General features: G+C 37.2%; 2 protein-coding genes across 2 annotated transcripts in view; both read left to right on the top strand.

Annotated features, from left to right (window-relative positions):
• The window catches only part of LOC107737789 (copper-transporting ATPase 1-like), a 35,492-nt gene extending 26,937 nt beyond the window's left edge, over positions 1-8,555 (top strand). The window contains exons 16-23 of the mRNA XM_016549407.1: positions 122-304; positions 1,868-2,063; positions 2,170-2,316; positions 5,070-5,212; positions 5,301-5,504; positions 6,515-6,632; positions 7,700-7,802; positions 7,921-8,555. Coding sequence (XP_016404893.1) covers positions 122-304; positions 1,868-2,063; positions 2,170-2,316; positions 5,070-5,212; positions 5,301-5,504; positions 6,515-6,632; positions 7,700-7,802; positions 7,921-8,194 — 1,368 coding nt within the window. The 3' untranslated portion in view covers positions 8,195-8,555. The remainder of the gene's footprint in view (positions 1-121; positions 305-1,867; positions 2,064-2,169; positions 2,317-5,069; positions 5,213-5,300; positions 5,505-6,514; positions 6,633-7,699; positions 7,803-7,920) is intronic.
• A 7,949-nt stretch (positions 8,556-16,504) lies between these two features.
• Positions 16,505-17,706, top strand: LOC107737801 (uncharacterized). The gene is given in 2 exon segments (XM_074560168.1): positions 16,505-17,363; positions 17,366-17,706. Coding segments are annotated over 2 exon segments (1,200 nt in total).
• The last annotated feature ends 286 nt before the right edge of the window (positions 17,707-17,992 follow it).

Raw genomic sequence — 17,992 nt, 5'->3', positions numbered from 1 at the left:
AAGTATCGGTTCAGGCACCGTTTAGGCACCGGAACCGTTTTAAAAGTATCGATTTGGCACCGTTATCGGAAAAAACCCAAACGATACCCAACCCTATTTATATATCTGTTTATGCTTACAGATTCAGTCTGTGGTGTTTGATAAAACCGGCACCATCACGTACGGTGCTCCCAAAGTGGTCCAGGTGAAGATGCTGGCGGAGGGGAACCGGATGCCGCGCTCTAAGCTGCTGGCGATCGTCGGCACTGCTGAAAATAACAGTGAACATCCACTGGGTGCTGCCATCACCAAATATTGCAAACAGGTCAGTTTGACTTCATGGTGTGTTGTTTCTTTACTTACAAACTGTGGTGGGGTTTAAGCTAATTTAAAGGGATAGTTCACCCAAAAATGAATATTTTGTCATCATTTACTCGCCCTCAAACCTGAATGGGCTTCTTCCAGCTGTTGAACACAAAAGAAGATATTTTGAAGAATGTTGGTAACTAAACAGTTGACGGTAGCCATTGACTTCCATAGTATTTTATTTCATACTATGGAGGTCAATGGCTACCGTCAACTGTGTGATTACCAACATTCTTCAAAATATCTTCTTTTGTGTTCAACAGAACCAAAAAACAGAGGTTTGGAACAATTTGAGGGTGAGTAAATGATGACCATTTTCATTTTTGGGTGAACTGTCCCTTTAAGCTAAGTTACACATTAAATTCAAATATAATATGTAAGTAAATTCCAAGGATTGTACTGCATCATTTAAGAAAGTAATGTTTATTATGTAATTAATACAATTTTAAAGCTATATATTTAATATCATTTTAATTTCCAAAACTTTTTCATTTAAAAAACTGCTGTCGAATGACATATTTTCTGGTAACACTTTACAATAAGGTTCCATTAGTTAATGTATTAACTAACATGAACAAACAATGAACAATACATTTGTTACAGTATTTATTCATCTTTGTTAATGTGAGTTAATGAAAATACAGTCGTTCATGTTAATTCACAGTGCATTAACTAATGTTAACAAGCACAACTTTTGATTTTAATAATGCATTAATAAATGTTGAAATTAACATTAACAAAGATTAATAAATGCTGTAGAAGTATTGTTCATTCTTAGTTCATGTTAACTAATGAACCTTATTGTAAAGTGTGACCTATTTTCTTAAATAAACCCATTTACGGATCTTATTGTTTAAAAAATACAGTACATTTTAAGCCATAATTGTCATTACAAAAATATGTCTACTGTACGTGGAAGGCTAGCACAACTGTTTTCAACATTGATAATAATCAGAAATGTTTCTTGAGCAGCAGATCAGCATGTTAGAATGATTTCTGAAGATCATGTGACACTGAAGACTGGACAAAAATATGTCTACTGTACGTGGAAGGCTAGCACAACTGTTTTCAACATTGATAATAATCAGAAATGTTTCTTGAGCAGCAGATCAGCATGTTAGAATGATTTCTGAAGATCATGTGACACTGAAGACTGGAGTAATGATGCTGGAAATTCAGCGCTGCATCACAGAAATAAATTAAATTTTAAACAGATATTCACACAGAAAACAGCTATTTTAAATGCAAATAATATTTTGCAATATTGCAATTTTTACTGTATTTTTGCTTACCTCGCTGAGCATAAGAGACTCAAACTTTTGAACAGCAGCGCGTGTAAATAAATAAATAAATAATATATGTGTTGTGTCTAAACACTTGCTCTAAGAGCTGAATTTCTCAGTACAGCTTGCTTTTTGGGGTATTTTGTGACTGTTTTAAACATGAGTCCCTGTATCAGTGCTTGACTTGCACGAGAGTCTGTTTTTGGCATTTAGATTCACAATGTCTCTTCTGTGTTCAGGAGCTGGCTACGGAGTCTCTCGGCACCTGTACAGATTTCCAGGCCGTGCCGGGTTGTGGGATCAGGTGTCTGGTCAGTAACACAGAAAACCTGCTGAAGAGAGACGACAGCGAGGAGAACCAGCACAATGCCGCCTTGATCCAGATCAGCGACACCAGCAGTGACCACCCGCTCATCATGGACCCGCAGCCGCTCAGTGAGTGTCACATGACCGCTTCTGCAACACCTCATTGGCTGCATGCTCAAAATGCAATACAGTTCTGAAAGCTGTGAGAGTGCAATGCTTGGGTTTGCGGTTTCAGCTGTCGTCCAGACGTCCTCGTTCGCGGTGCTGATAGGGAACAGAGAGTGGATGAGGAGGAACGCGCTGCAGGTGCGAGCAGATATGGATGAAGCCATGACGGAGCACGAGAAGAGAGGACGCACTGCAGTGCTGGTGGCTGTGGACAGTGAGTGAGACTCGGTTACTTCAGACACACTTTGATCACTAGGAATATCCATGTGAGGAATTGTAAAAGCAATGTAAAAAAAAATACAGTTCTGACAATGCTAGATTTTTTTTTTTATATATATATATATGTGACCCTGCAGCACACTCACATAAGTGTGCTGCGCCATTCCTGTCGGATCCGATACAGAAACACAAGAATTGCTTTTAAATCTCAGTCTCTCTGCAAATCCAGTGTCGACTTGTCTTGTTTACAAAGGAATCCGCGGTGAAATGAAGCGAACAAACACTCAATGTTTTACTCACGTGAGCTGAGACTTCATTAAAATAAAGTTCAACCACGCACTCCTAATATTTGAATCCGAAGGAAGGTTCTGCAGCGACTGTGTTCTTCCACAACCAAGCACTGCACAATATTTTTTAGTAAGTTGCTTTCTCAATTCATGACCCCTTTCAGCCATTAGTTGACTAATCGCACATTTAAGCCTATATTAAACCATAATGAGCCTATAGCTTATTCCACGCTTAAGTACACTCATAAAGCACCAGCAAAAGTAATGACTATGAATATGTCAGAAAAAATAGCATATAATTATTTATGAATAATTAGTGTTTTCTGAGTCAGTGTCGGCTGCATAGATGAAGTTGACGATGCTGACTCCTCATCTCCACAGCACAGTGAGAGAAATGCACCTTTCATACAGATTACATAATGAAAGTAATATTGTTTTTGATTTGAATTGGTTCATTTAAAAAAGTAGACATTTCAAGCTTTCTATAGATATATTTCTCATGTTTCTGAGGCAAGGAGTCTATACCCTGAGTTTTGGTAAATTGTGAACAGAGACTGAACAGCAGAAAGCGCATCCTGTTTGTTTTCTTTATTTTACAAAAGCACAACGTTGTGTTGATATTCTGTATGTGTACAAATAAAAGTAGACCATTAACAGTTTCAAATGATGTATTGCAGTTAAAAATCGCATTCCAGGGGATAAATATCATGTTAGTCGTTATCATGGAGTCGCTTCAACCCGCGGACATGAAAAACAACCCGCGGCATCAGTGTTAAAGTTGCCCAATTCCGCGGGAAAACCGCGGACCTGGCAACACTGCACCAGAGACAACATTACAATAGGCTACATCAGCGGTTCCCAATTCCAATCCTCGCACCCTCCTGCTCTGCAGATTTCATATGTATCTCTTATCACGTGCGACGTTTGCTCTATTACAAAAAATGTTTCTGAAGACAATCACCTATTACACCTTTAACTTTAGAGTGAGCGGCTGTGTAAAGTTGCTTCAGTGTCAAACGATAAGCCATATTTGAGGTCGATGAATGATAAGCGAACATTTGAATTAGCTTCCTGATATCCTGTAATTACTTCAAGGACCAGCCGTTAACGATCTGCCCGATTCTGCGACTAACCGACTAATACAATTTTGGTTGACTAAGCCTCTTTTCGTTGAATAACATTGTCAACTATTAGGGGGGCAGTCCTATTCAATTCCTCCTGGAAAATGTATATTTACGAGATGAGAAGTCATAATTACAATGTCAGGTGGGTTCAAGTCACTTTGGTTGGAGCAAGATGATAAGTTTACCTTTTCTGCAGATAATTCAAAAAGATTTTTAACTTTGGTTTTACAAATGATGAATAAATGTCCATTGGGCTGTTAAGGTGCTGAAAATTGTAATTGTACTAAAAAGTCATATTTTGTACATGCAACTTACAAAAAAAAAATAATTTCATTAATTTTAACAAAATTACCATCAATTTCAGATGCTGCATCTAATGTGTCTTTCATATTTTCCTAATGACTCAGAAGTTTCCTGCTCATAATTATTACTTTAATCACAATTATTGTCATTTAATTTTTTTTTACATTTATTTAACATTTATTGCACTTTCACATAAGCACAAATTAACTGTAAGTCAATGCATGTTTGCTCACAGATTTAGTCACAGCAAAAAATGCAAACGACTGTGTGAAAGAAAACAGACTGGCTGTATTATGCTTTTATTTGAGCATAATATCTCAATAGAGATCTAATTTACATGTTTGCTGGTGTTTTCAGCTCATCAGCGCCTTTTCCGTAATGTAGAGAGAGCATGTATGCGTGGTTGCCAGGTTGGGCAGATTAAGTAAACCAATGGGCAGAAAATGTATTGAATTAAGAAAAAAGCCCTGATAGGGGGGATTTAAACTCTTGATATCTGGCAACCACAACATGAAAGCACCTTTTCCGTGATGTAGAGAGAGCATGTATGCGTGGTTGCCAGGTTGGGCAGATTAAGAAAACCAATGGGCAGAAAATGTATTGATTTAAGAAAAAAGCCCTGATCGGGGGGGTTTAAACTCTTGATATCTGGCAACCGCAGACATGAACGCTTAAGATAACGCATATGACAAATGAAAGTGAAATGTTTCAGGATAAATAGCCAGCGGGCAAATATCGCAGAACATTATGCTTTATAAATCGAAAGCGCAGAAATCGTGATCATAATTTAAAATACCGTTTATCGTGCAGTCCTAGTGGTGGCGTTCATGTGCATTAAACTCATAAATACGATCTTTTCGACATAAACGTACCATAATTTCAGTTTTTAAGAGCGATAATCCGATAAACACAGGAAAAAAGTTTTTAAATGAAATGGAGTTAATTAATTGCAATTGCAGATTGAAAAATAACTACACACCTTGTCACGTAGTGCACAGTGTTTATTGCGTGGATGTGTGCTGTTTTGTTTTCAGATGAGCTTTGTGCAATGGTGGCCATAGCAGACATGGTGAAGCCTGAGGCTGAGCTGGCCGTCCACACTCTCACAGCAATGGGGCTGGAGGTCGTGCTGATGACGGGAGACAACAGCAAAACCGCTCGAGCTATCGCTGCCCAGGTACAGGAGCCTTTCATATCCCCTTTAGTATAATTGTCCTCATGCAGCGGTGGAGTTTAGCAGCTGAGGTCGTGCTTTTTTTGTCCAGGTGGGCATCAGGAAGGTGTTTGCAGAAGTCTTGCCATCTCACAAGGTGGCGAAAGTGGAGCAGCTCCAGCTAGCGGGAAAACGCGTGGCCATGGTGGGCGACGGAGTGAACGACTCACCGGCGCTGGCTATGGCAGATGTGGGGATTGCTATAGGCACGGGAACGGATGTAGCCATCGAGGCAGCCGACGTGGTGCTCATCAGTGTATGAAGACTGTAATGACTGTGTTGTGTTTGAAGCTAGGGATGTGCGATATTGACAAAAAATGAGATCTCAATATTTTTGAGGATTTTTTTTTTTCCGATAATGATAATTAAACAATATTTTGCCTAGTGTTTTTGTGCTGGTAATATGACACTAAAACTGCCAGTAGGTGGCAGCAAGTCCCTGTCTTAATGAGTGATTCATTGAGATTCATTGAGTCATTGATTCATTGATTCACTCAAATGATTTGTTCTAAACGGCTGATTCATTTTGAGACGAAGCAAGTGGCTGTCTTTATGAATAGATCATTGAATCATTGACTCAAATGATTCGTTCAAAAACAGATTCATTCAGGAACGAAACACTGCAGAGTTTCTCTGAGATGCACAAATGTTTCGCTCCGGCTTTGTTTGAAACCATTTTCATTGTCAAAACTGAAAGAAAAAAAAAAGCAGGCAATATTGAGTCTAAAATGTAACTCACTCAGTATTCACTTCTTGTTTGTTGAACTGTTTTATAAAATGTATATCACATTTGCAATCATGCCCTAATATTTATGAAAACAGCTGTTGCTTGTGTGATATTACTTAACTATATAAATATAAAAAACAAAAACCCATACAGGGATATTTTTTGCTTTCATAACTTGAATTATAGGGTCATTTTAACTGCATTCTAATAGGCTTCATCACGCAGTCAATGCTTTTGGACTCTCAAGACGTGTTTTTGTTTGTTTTTTGAGTACTCTATAATGTCAGCTCTCATATCGTTAAAAAACAATTATGATATTACCATAAACGTAACAATTTCAAATTTGTTTCCATTTCTTACCCCCTTTTTAACTCCCTATTTTGATTACTGTATTAATATTGTATTTATTGTTTCTACGTATTATATTGTTTCTGTTGCCCCAAACACAAAAGTTGTGTTTTTTAGTTGAACGTAAGTTTCTTGAGATTGCACCTACTTTTTGATTCATGCGTCTTTTTTTTTTTTTTTTTTTTTAACAGAATGATCTTCTTGATGTTGTTGGGAGTATCGACCTCTCGAAGAAGACCGTAAAACGAATCCGAATCAACTTTGTATTTGCACTGATCTACAATCTTGTGGGGATTCCCGTTGCTGCAGGTGAGAGCAACTAAACCGAATAAAATAAAAATGATAAATTATTTTAGTATTGCTCACCAAGGCTTCGTTTGTTTTATAAAAATACAGTAAAAACAGTAATATTGTGAAATATTATTATAATTTAAACTAATGTTTTCTATGTGAATATCTGTTAAAATGTAATTTATTCCTGTGATGCAAAGCTGTATTTTCAGCATCATTACTCCAGTCTTCAGTGTCACATGATCTTCAGAAATCATTCTAATATGATGATCTGCTGCTCAAGAAACATTTCTGATTATCATCAATTAGGGCTGCACAATTAATCGAAATTAAATCGCAAAGTGTAAGAAGCCACATCATCTCTCAGAAGGATTTATTTCAAACACGTTATGAAGTGAGTTTGGAGTAAAAACATGTTATTAAACGTGGTATTTTCACGTGCTCTCGGAGCAGCAGTTACTACACCGAGCCGTAGTTCACTGAGAAGATACGCAAACAGCTGTCATTATCGCGAACGATTTCGTCGATTTCATAATCCTACGATTGTATCATCTGCGATTATGAACGCGATTTTGCGTAGCTTGTCAGAGAACTACGGCTCTGTGTAGTAAATGCTGCTCCACCTGAAAGCAGGTGATGGAGATTTACTACTAATCACAGAACCGGCTTTACTGACAAAATGTGCATGACAATCACGTTCGATTAATCGTGCAGCCCTATCATCAATGTTGAAAGCTTTTCTGAACTCTTTAATGAATAGAAAGTACAAAGGAACAGCATTCATTTGATTCTAAAAGTCTTCACTGTCAATTTTGATCAAGTTAATGCATCCTTGCTGAATTTTTTTTCTTTCTTTTTTTTTTTTACCATTCTTTTCCCAGTAGAAAAATTAGGACACATCTATGTAAACAATATTGTACAAGTAGCTACTTTTCATTGTAGGTAAATATTATGTTGGATAGTAGTGCATCTCACAACAAAAAACATGGGATTTGTCCCTCTAATGCTTTAACAAGTATTAAGACAACCATTCTGTAGGTTTGTATCATTGCTGGAGTGTGATTATTGGATGCTGCTGTGTGCAGGTGTGTTTATGCCGGTGGGTTTGGTGCTGCAGCCCTGGATGGGCTCTGCTGCGATGGCTGCCTCCTCCGTGTCTGTAGTGCTGTCCTCCCTTCTACTCAAATGGTAAACCTCTCAGATCTTCACACAGTTCGGTTTAATAAACATTTTTGCATGCTTTAGTAACGGGATTTGTTATTGAAAGATGCTCGGATAATTTGACCCTCATTTCCTGTTTCTGCAGCTACACTAAACCCAGTGCTGAGAAACTGGAGAGACGACTGGGCGAGGTGAGAAGACACGGCAGCCTGTCTGAAGTCAGCGTTCACATCGGCATGGGAGAGCTGCGCCGGCCCTCGTCCAAACTCAGCCTGCTCGACCGCTTCGTCAACTACAGCCGGGCCTCCATCAACTCGCTGCGCTCCGACAAGCACTCGATGAACAGCATGGCCCTCAGCGAGCCCGACAAGCACTCTCTGCTGGTGGGAGACGCTCACTGCGAGGAGGAGATCATCTGAGCGCCTCTCACTTTATCTCAGTGCCTGCAGACACGGGGCATCCGTGTCAAAACACAAAATTCAGTCGCCTCATGAGAGGTTCGTCACTGTGATGCTGCGTGGATCAGCTTACGCAGCTTTGGTTGTTTCACTAAAGGCTCTCCGTTTACATTACGAGTATTCTCGCTGGCCAATTTAAAGGGATAGTTCACCCAAAAATGACAACTCTGCCATTTAGTCACACAGTATGAGTTTCTTTCTTCTGTTGAGCACAAAAAAAGAAGATAGTTTGCAGAATGTTGGTAAAAAATAGTCAATAGGGACCAGAAACTGTTTGGCTACCAACATTATTTAAGATGTCTTCTGTTGTGTTCAGCAGAAGAAAGAAACTCATGAAGGTTTGGAACAACTCGAGGGTGAATAAATGACAGAATTTACATTTTTTTGGTGCACTGTCACTTTAAGGATGACAATCCAGGTAAGGAAAATCAACTACAAAAAAAACCCATTCTAAAATCAGTTTTGTTTTTGTGAAAACAGCAATTTAAAAATGATTGTGTTTTATGATAATGATTTAAGTGAATATTTATTACGTCTTTTATTTATAGTATATTTTTTGGGGACATGAAGGAATGTGAGGATTTCTTTTAAAAGTGAACAAATTAACTCTATGTTTTTATATTCTTCGAGTGCTGAGATACAGTGCATTCCAAAGAAAGCAGCGTTCAGAAATGATGACATTAACGCTAAACCGTCTCTTTAAGATGTTATATTCATATTCATTGCATATTCATTTTATCGTTCAGCAAACTGTTTGCAACACTTGAGCTGCCTTTGCTATATTTAAATGTGCATTAGCTCGTCAACTTTGCTTTTAAATGTTGTTGTTTTTTGTTTTTTATCTTCACTTTATTTCAAAACCCAGTGGTTTGTGTGAACTGAGATTTGTGCATTAATGCACTGAATAGATGCATACATTTTCAACATGTCTCAGCATGACCTGAATCAGGTTACTGAAACCGATTACTAATACATTCTAAGCTTTTTAAATATTATTTTGAAAATTATTATCCAATATATATTTTTTAAAAATCATCCAGAAGAAGTTGTGTTACTGTATTATTTAAGGTCAATTAAGCGATGCAGTCTTCAAACGAAACAAGTGCACTTGTTAGTAAGTAATGATTAGTTGTTGCTTGTTTTTGCCAAATGTGTTCAAATTGGAATGACAATCCTGAAATTGTGATTTATGCACTTGATTGTGTTACTAAATGTGGTCTGGGACAATTCTTATTGTAGTCTAGCATCATATTCTTTCAATAAACGGCCAGTTTTCAATAAGCCAACATGCATTCATGAAGTACTTTTTTCAGTGATGTACGTAAAAATGTGCACTTGCCTACAATGTTAAAAAAATAATCAGATTAGCATTCTGGGAATTTTGTATTTCTGAAAGTGCTGTCACATTAGCAGCATTTCAGTAAAATTTAGCATGCAAAAAAGGTGTCCTGTCTGTTGTCAGTATAGTGTAGAGATGCATCTTTTCTTTATTCAAAGTTGTATATGGAAACTAATCCTAAAGCAGTAAAACTGCATCCCTATATTCATCCTGTGTCCTCTTAAGGTGTAAATTTATAACTTTTTTTTTGTTGTTAACGTGGCAACTTACGACAATTAACCATGGTTTTACTCAAAAGATAAATAAATAATAATAATAAAATAAACATGGTTCCTATATAGTTAAACCATGATAACCACAAATGAACCATGGTTTTGCTACACTAACCATAGTTTAACCAGTTTAACCATGGTATTTGTAGTAAAACTGTGGTTATACAAAAAAACATGGTTACTACAATTTTACTATAGTAAAACCGTTCTTCTGTGGCTACAGTAGGTAATATTTTGGTTTACACAATTTTGCAAAATCAAACAATATTGTATCTTAATATAAACCACAATATTAACTTATTATTGAATTGTAAATAAATATCACATTTGCAACTGGTCAGTGTTCAAAAAATGCTGGGAAATAACTTCACGTAACGAGTGATTACTGATAGGCTGTCTATAAAAAAATAAAAGTCATGTTTTAGAGATGAAAAAATCACCCACCGACTTTCAAAGCTGCTACAGAGTAACGACTTTCTACTTCGAGGAGCTTGATAGAAATGTAGTGGAGTGAAAAGTAGAATATTTGTCTTTCAAATGTAAGTGAAGTCATAAGTTTCCATAAAAAATAATATTAAAGTAATGTACAGATACTCAAAAAGTGTACTTAAGTACAGTACTCCGCTGCTGTCCACCTCTGATTGTTTGTTACACTCATCACAACAGTGATGCTGTTTTTATAGTTATTTATACTATTTTTTTTTTTTAAAGCTCATAGTTATTCAGTAATTATACATAATTGTTGGCTATTGCTACAAATATACCCCAGCGACTTAAGACTGCTTTTGTGCTGCAGGGTCACATTTGTTTTCTAAATCAACAAGTACATCAGACACTGATTAGCATAGTTAGTTGATCATTGCTATGATGCATAGGCTGTTTCTAGTGCACTAGATAGAACAAGTAAACAGAGTGTACAGAAGTAAACAGCTTTTTAAAACGTTTTTTATATATATATTTGTGAAACAGAGACAGTGTTAGGAATGGAAAGAAGGGAACGGGATCAAGAAACTTGGCTCGCTGTTGAAATGTTGTGCTACAGAGCGCAAGACAGCACAGAGATTTTGACTGTACAATATCCAACATTCAGATTAATACATTTTTATTCATGTTGTAATGAAAAAGCCATGAAAAGGTACAGAAAAATGACATTTTAGTAACACTACTCTTAGAATATGTAACCCTTTTAAAACCATTTTGAGGCTTGTAGACAAACCTTAATGAAGATATTTATTACTCCCAAGAGGGTAAAAAATGTAAAAACATAAAATATAAAACATTGAGTTAAAGATGCAGTATGTAATATTGACAGCTAGTGGTTGAAATGGGTTCTGCAGATCAAAATCTAAATATTGTGGAGAGAGTTGTTTCTCCTGTCCCTCCCCTTCAGACTCGACACTCATGTGGGTTGCCAGATTGGGGGACACGCAACAATTCAATTCAAGCTTATTTATATAGCGCTTTTCACAATACAAATCGTTGCAAAGCAGCTTTACAGAAAATTAAGTTCCTACCATATATTTAGTAGTAGCTTATTAGTGGTGACTGTCAGTTAATGTATACATATGTATACAAATGTACAGAAAAACCAATTAAAGACGTAATCAAAAGCAACAGAATGAGCACAACGGAAGGTGACAAGCCTGTAAGTTGATGAGTTGATTTATCCTTGTTTTAATATTCCTCTGGTCATAGTGTTTTTTTTAGATGGATGCCGAGGCTTTTAGGTCGGGTTGAATCTTTGATCTCTGACTCAGTTCGTTTGCTGGCTTCCATTGCTGCGATACGCTGTGTTTTACACCAACTGGCAACCTGCGGTGTCAAAATCCTATTGGTTAAACTGGCAGTGGGCGGAGTCACACAGACCAAAACAAAAACAGACATTCCGACACTGAACGCACATTTCAGAGCAGAATAACTGGCTGTAGTGTTGTTTTTCAGTGTTTCAGAAACACAATTATGTAAGCTTAGCATGTTTCCTAAATACCTGCAGACATACTATGGTATTTTTATGCTTTACGAAATAGCTTGAGAGTCATTTATCCATGTATATGCAATTTTCTCGTCGACAACTTGAAATCAGACATCAAAAAAAGCCATCAATAAACTTGTTTGAAAGAGTTTCAGAAGCTGAAGAAGCTGCATGGTTTGCAGTGTTGGGGGAAGCTAGTTTGCTTCTAGTGTGACCTCCTCTCTGCGTCAGACTCTTCGTGGCTCCAGAGGAAGCTTAAGCTCATGGGGAAGCGCCGTATCTGTGATGCCGGTCTGCCGTTACACATCCTCTTCATCTGAAGGCAGATGTTTGGAGACAAGGACATGAATTCTCATGACAGTCCACAAGTGACTGAATTTGTTGAATAAAAGTATAAAAGCAATTCCCTGCTCTCAGTTCGTCTTACCCCTTTTTCGAGCAGAATGTCAAACTCATCTGCGATTCTCCTCAGCCGTCTGCCGTATTTCACACTCACAGCAGCGTTTGGAGGAGCAGAGAAAACACGCGGCCTCCAAGGCTGGTCAGCTTTCCTAAAAAATAGTTCTGCATCCATCGATTGGACCCTCTGCCTCACCCACTGATCTTCTATAAAGTAATAACATCTATACTAGCTTACAATGCACTCAAGGTATTCATTTGATCATGGCTGATCAGTACATTTGAAGCACAACTGAAATATGAAATATGAAAAATGCTGCACTTTTACATGCTAAAACATACACAAGTTAATGTGTCGATGATATGATATGATCTTTGGCGCCATCACAACTCTATAAATGTTACATTCATTTTTTAATCTCTTTTCTACTTTGTCAGTTTAAGCGTAGTTTCATGTTCAGAAACTGAAGTCAAACATTAGCTACCTTCTAAAACAACCCAAGCGTGAACGTCGCCGGCCATTTAAGTGTCCAGGAGGTGCTTGGAAAGATTTTGATTTCACACTGTTAAACCTATAAAAAAAAAAATTTTTTTTTTTTGAGTTGTACAAATATTCAAATAAAACATACACAAGTTAATGTGTCGATGATATGATATGATCTTTGGCGCCATCACAACTCTATAAATGTTACATTCATTTTTTAATCTCTTTTCTACTTTGTCAGTTTAAGCGTAGTTTCATGTTCAGAAACTGAAGTCAAACATTAGCTACCTTCTAAAACAACCCAAGCGTGAACGTCGCCGGCCATTTAAGTGTCCAGGAGGTGCTTGGAAAGATTTTGATTTCACACTGTTAAACTATAAAAAAAAAAATTTTTTTTTTTTTGAGTTGTACAAATATTCAAATAATTAAAATCATTGCAACATTAATAGGTCACAATACAACATATGAGTGCCTAACTGGACCAGTTAAAAGCACAACTGGCCATCAGGAGCACCCTTAGCAGCAATATTAGTCCCTTAAACTCTGGATTCTGTAAGAACTATAGTAAATGTCATTAGGGCAAAGAATACTTTACAGCGTCTTTCACTTTAAATGTTTAGTTCTAATTAATTTTAAATGAAGTAAAATGTTCATTCAATAAGAGCCTCGTTAAAGATAAATATTTAAATTAGGTGTTAACTATTTACAAATGTTAAAGTTCTTAAAGGGATAGTTCACCCCAAAATTAAAATTGTCCTTGTGTATCATGTCATTCCAAACCTGTACGCGTTTCTTTCTTCTGTGGAACACGAAAGAAGATAGTTTGAGAAATTCAAGAGATTTTTGTCCATACAAATAAGTGGTTTGGTAACATGCTACAAAATATCCTCTTTTGTGTTCCACAGAAGAAAGAAATTCCAGATTTGAGGGTGAGGAGATGATGGCTGAATTTAATATTTAATATTAATAGCAGTGCATTTTCTGCATTCTAGCTCAAAATCAATGCTTTACTGTCGAGCGCATTTCTATGTGACAAAAAATGCATTATTAAGTGTGTAGCATTTGCCTATTAACCATGGTTTACCACAAATAAAACCAAAAAAGTTATAGTTAAACCATGGCAACCACAAATTAACCATGGTTTTTCTACACTAACCATAGTTTAACCATGGTGTTTGTAGTAAAACTGTGGTTATACAAATAGTAATCAATTAGCAAAAAAACATGGTTACTACACTTTTACTACAATAAAAACATGATTAATTTTCGTAAGGGCCGTGAATTCAGCAGGCTAATGTCTATCATTATTTGTTTCTGTCATGTTTTATTTACTTGTTTGTTTTCTCCAATTTAAGGCATTTTAACCCAGGGGGAAATTCGTCAAGTATGGGTTCTCATATTCGGCCAAGTTGCCACATTAGATAGATATTTTACGTATTGCACAGGTTGTTGTAGTAAAAACGGGGACGTCCTCAAGGACAGGCCATAAAAACAGCGCTGTCAATATAACACTGTTAAAATACATGAACTCAAGCAAGCATGCTATTAGTGACTGACAGTTCTCTGATATGATGTTTTCTGAGACATAACCTGATGCAATCGCACATAATAATCTTAGAAGCGTAGTTAACGATTCAGCAACGCTTCATCTGAGTGATCCTCCTGACACCGGTTTTCCTGATCTTACCTTTAAATGGCCTGGTGCTCAATAATACCGAACGTGAATTGCGATTTCTGCTATTGTTGCACGCAAAATGTGATTTCTAGACCATGCACCCCAAAACATTAAAACAAGCCTTGCCAGTTCAGAGACCAATGAAAAAACTAGTTTCAGTTTCAGGCTTTGCTGTTGTCACTTGCTGTGTTCGAAATGCCATGCTATCATACTACTCTTACTATTTCTGCAGTATGCATACTGTGCGTAGTATGCACATGTTCTGTATGCATATCCGGATGACCTACTATATTTGCCAGAATCTGCTAAATATAACTCAAGTACACTGAAATCAGTACAGAAGCTGTGTTTTGAATGGCATACTACCATACAACAAACTAGATTGCAGTATGCAATGTGTATACTGTGAATAGTAGGCTATGTGAATTATCTGTATGCATGAAATACCCGGATTGCCTGCTACATTTGCTGAAATCTGATGTATGCATCTGAAGACACTGCATGGGATACTGTTTCCTCACAATGCAACGCGCTCCACGTGACGTTTCAGCTTAAATTTAAATATTTAAATAATATAACTCAAGTACACTGAAATCAGTACAGAAGCTGTGTTTTGAATGACATACTACCATACAACAAACTAGATTGCAGTATGCAATGTGTATACTGTGAATAGTAGGCTATGTGAATTATCTGTATGCATGAAATACCCGGATTGCCTGCTACATTTGCTGAAATCTGATGTATGCATCTGAAGACACTGCATGAGATACTGTTTCCTCACAATGCAACGCGCTCCACGTGACGTTTCAGCTTAAATTTAAATGTAAATAAATTAAAAAATAAATAAATGTATGCATTTAGCAGACGCTTTTATCAACTAGATTGCAGTATGCAATGTGTATACTGTGAATAGTAGGCTATGTGAATTATCTGTATGCATGAAATACCCGGATTGCCTGCTACATTTGCTGAAATCTGATGTATGCATCTGAAGACACTGCATGGGATACTGTTTCCTCACAATGCAACGCGCTCCACGTGACGTTTCAGCTTAAATTTAAATATTTAAATAAATTTATGCATTTAGCAGACGCTTTCATCCAAAGCGACTTACAGTGCATTCAGGCTATACATTTTTTGTCAGTATGTATCTTAAAATGCGTGAGTGAACTGGAGGCGGGGGATAGTATTTAATATAAATGTAACACTTTTATATGTAGGCTACTTATATAAATGTTACTATGAACTACAAACTATTGCTCTGTATCTAAAAACAATATGGTTAGTAGGACATAATTATTTTTTTATCAATTTTATTTATAACATGTAACGACCGTATATCATTATTTTTTTTTATCAATTTTATTTATAACATGTTGTATACTGTGAATAGTAGGCTATGTGAATTATCTGTATGCATGAAATACCCGGATTGCCTGCTACATTTGCTGAAATCTGATGTATGCATCTGAAGACACTGCATGGGATACTGTTTCCTCACAATGCAACGCGCTCCACGTGACGTTTCAGCTTAAATTTAAATGTAAATAAATTAAAAAATAAATAAATGTATGCATTTAGCAGACGCTTTTATCCAAAGCGACTTACAGTGCATTCAGGCTATACATTTTTTATCAGTATGTATCTTAAAATGCGTGAGTGAACTGGAGGCGGGGGATAGTATTTAATATAAATGTAACACTTTTATATGTAGGCTACTTATATAAATGTTACTGTGAACTACAAACTATAAAAACAGTATCGTTAGTAGGACATAATTATTTTTTTTATCAATTTTATTTATAACATGTAATGACAGTATATCATATGCCATAACTCATACACATATAGAGATTTAAATCTTCAAGAAAAATTCTACTATTCTACCATACTATTTTGAAAATAGTACCAGAGCCATAAAAATGAACTAGATCGCATGCAAACTATGATATTATGCTTTACATGCACGGTGTGAAATGATTTAGGAATTATTATTTATTTATTTATTTATTTATAAGTTCACGCGCTGTTCTTGGATAAAGAGGATAACCGGAAACAGCAGGTTGTTGTCGAAACATCTCACGCAACTACTACTAAAGGAAGAAAAAAAACCAAAGCGGCAGGGAAATGGTTTTGACTCGGGATCTGATCCTGACGTGTTTACTGGAGCGCGGGGGCAAAGTGAAACTAAACAGAGAGCTGTTCAAACGCCTGGTCAACAGCGTCGCCGTGGTGCAACAAGCCGATGATGTGAAGTACGTGGCTGTGAAGAAAAAGTACCAAGGATGCATCAACATCAGCTTCACCGAATCGCCATGCATTCGCAAACCCACGCGTGATTCCAGTGGAACAGAGAATGTGGGTGTTATTAATAACAATCATTGCCATTGCTCCCTGCAAACTGTGCGTAATAGCAGTAAAGGTGGCTATGATGCTGTTTGTGTTCATCCTGGAAGACCATCCGACTATAATGCAACCGAGCCTTTGACAGCAAGAGTGCTCAGCATGGCAAGCGATGCTAGAAGTGGCAAAACAGGGGCTGTTTTTGCTATTGTGGCCATAAAATCTCCAGCATATGAGCTGCAGCATGAGGGAAAGGGAATAAGAAGTCTAAAAACACTAGCAGGCGATGCTGAACCGGCGACTGCGGAGAGAACTGTGAAAGTCAAAGCGTATCAGAGCTGTGTTGCACAGGTGAAATGGTGTAACAAACTCACCAGACCTGCTAAAGACTCAGATGGAGTTCCTTTGGGACCAATGGAGCACGAGTGGCTTGTGAAAGCAGCAACGGGAAGCTGGCATCAGATCTACGGCCTCCTGCTGCAAGACCCTCGGCTGACGGAGGAGCCAAACTTCATGTCTGGATTCACGATCCTGCATTGGGCTGCTAAAAGCAGAAACGGTGAAATGGTGTGTAAAGTCATTGATGTTTCCAGACAGAGAGGCGCAGGGGTCGATGTGAATGCCAAGTCTTATGACGGATACACAGCTCTCTTCACAGCCGTGAACTTGTGTTATCGCTGCTGGTGTGTGAATATGGTGCCAACACTAACATACGGGACAACAGTGGCAAAAAACCCTACTGTTATCTAAGTCCAGACGTGTCCATTGAAATCAGAAAGATGCTCGGAGACCCTCACAGCCTGCAGAAGGATGCACAGAACCCCTCAGACCTCCCTAAAGGATTCAACACCCTGAGTAAACTATTCCAGCCCCACATCGCTGGACATAAAAAGGAATACAGACGTCGACCGAGCTTCCACTTCATCAGAGATGATCATGAAGACCTCAGAAAGAACATCACACTTAATCGCAAACTGATACAGTAAAATATCCCAGCTGAAAGATAACACACTCTAAAAATAGACTTGTATTACTTGTAAGTTTAATATAATTTGTTATTAATTTAATTAGTGATTGTACAGTCACAGCCTTGCATCTACTGATTATTATATTTGTTAATTAAGTTAATAAGTAACAAGAAAATGCATTTAGTATTAACACCGCTTGAAAGGCTGAAGAACGTGTCCAGAAATAAAATTGACTTAAATGTTATGCAAATAATATTTGAGAATTTTTTTTCCTCAAAAATTCTCATGATGCTGTAAATGCAAA

The sequence above is a fragment of the Sinocyclocheilus rhinocerous genome, unplaced genomic scaffold, assembly GCF_001515625.1.
Source record: "Sinocyclocheilus rhinocerous isolate Xijiao unplaced genomic scaffold, SAMN03320098_v1.1 scaffold1696, whole genome shotgun sequence".
Lineage (NCBI taxonomy): Eukaryota > Metazoa > Chordata > Actinopteri > Cypriniformes > Cyprinidae > Sinocyclocheilus > Sinocyclocheilus rhinocerous.
Note: the sequence above shows the minus strand (reverse complement) of the source record. Positions and strands in the feature narration are given on the sequence as shown.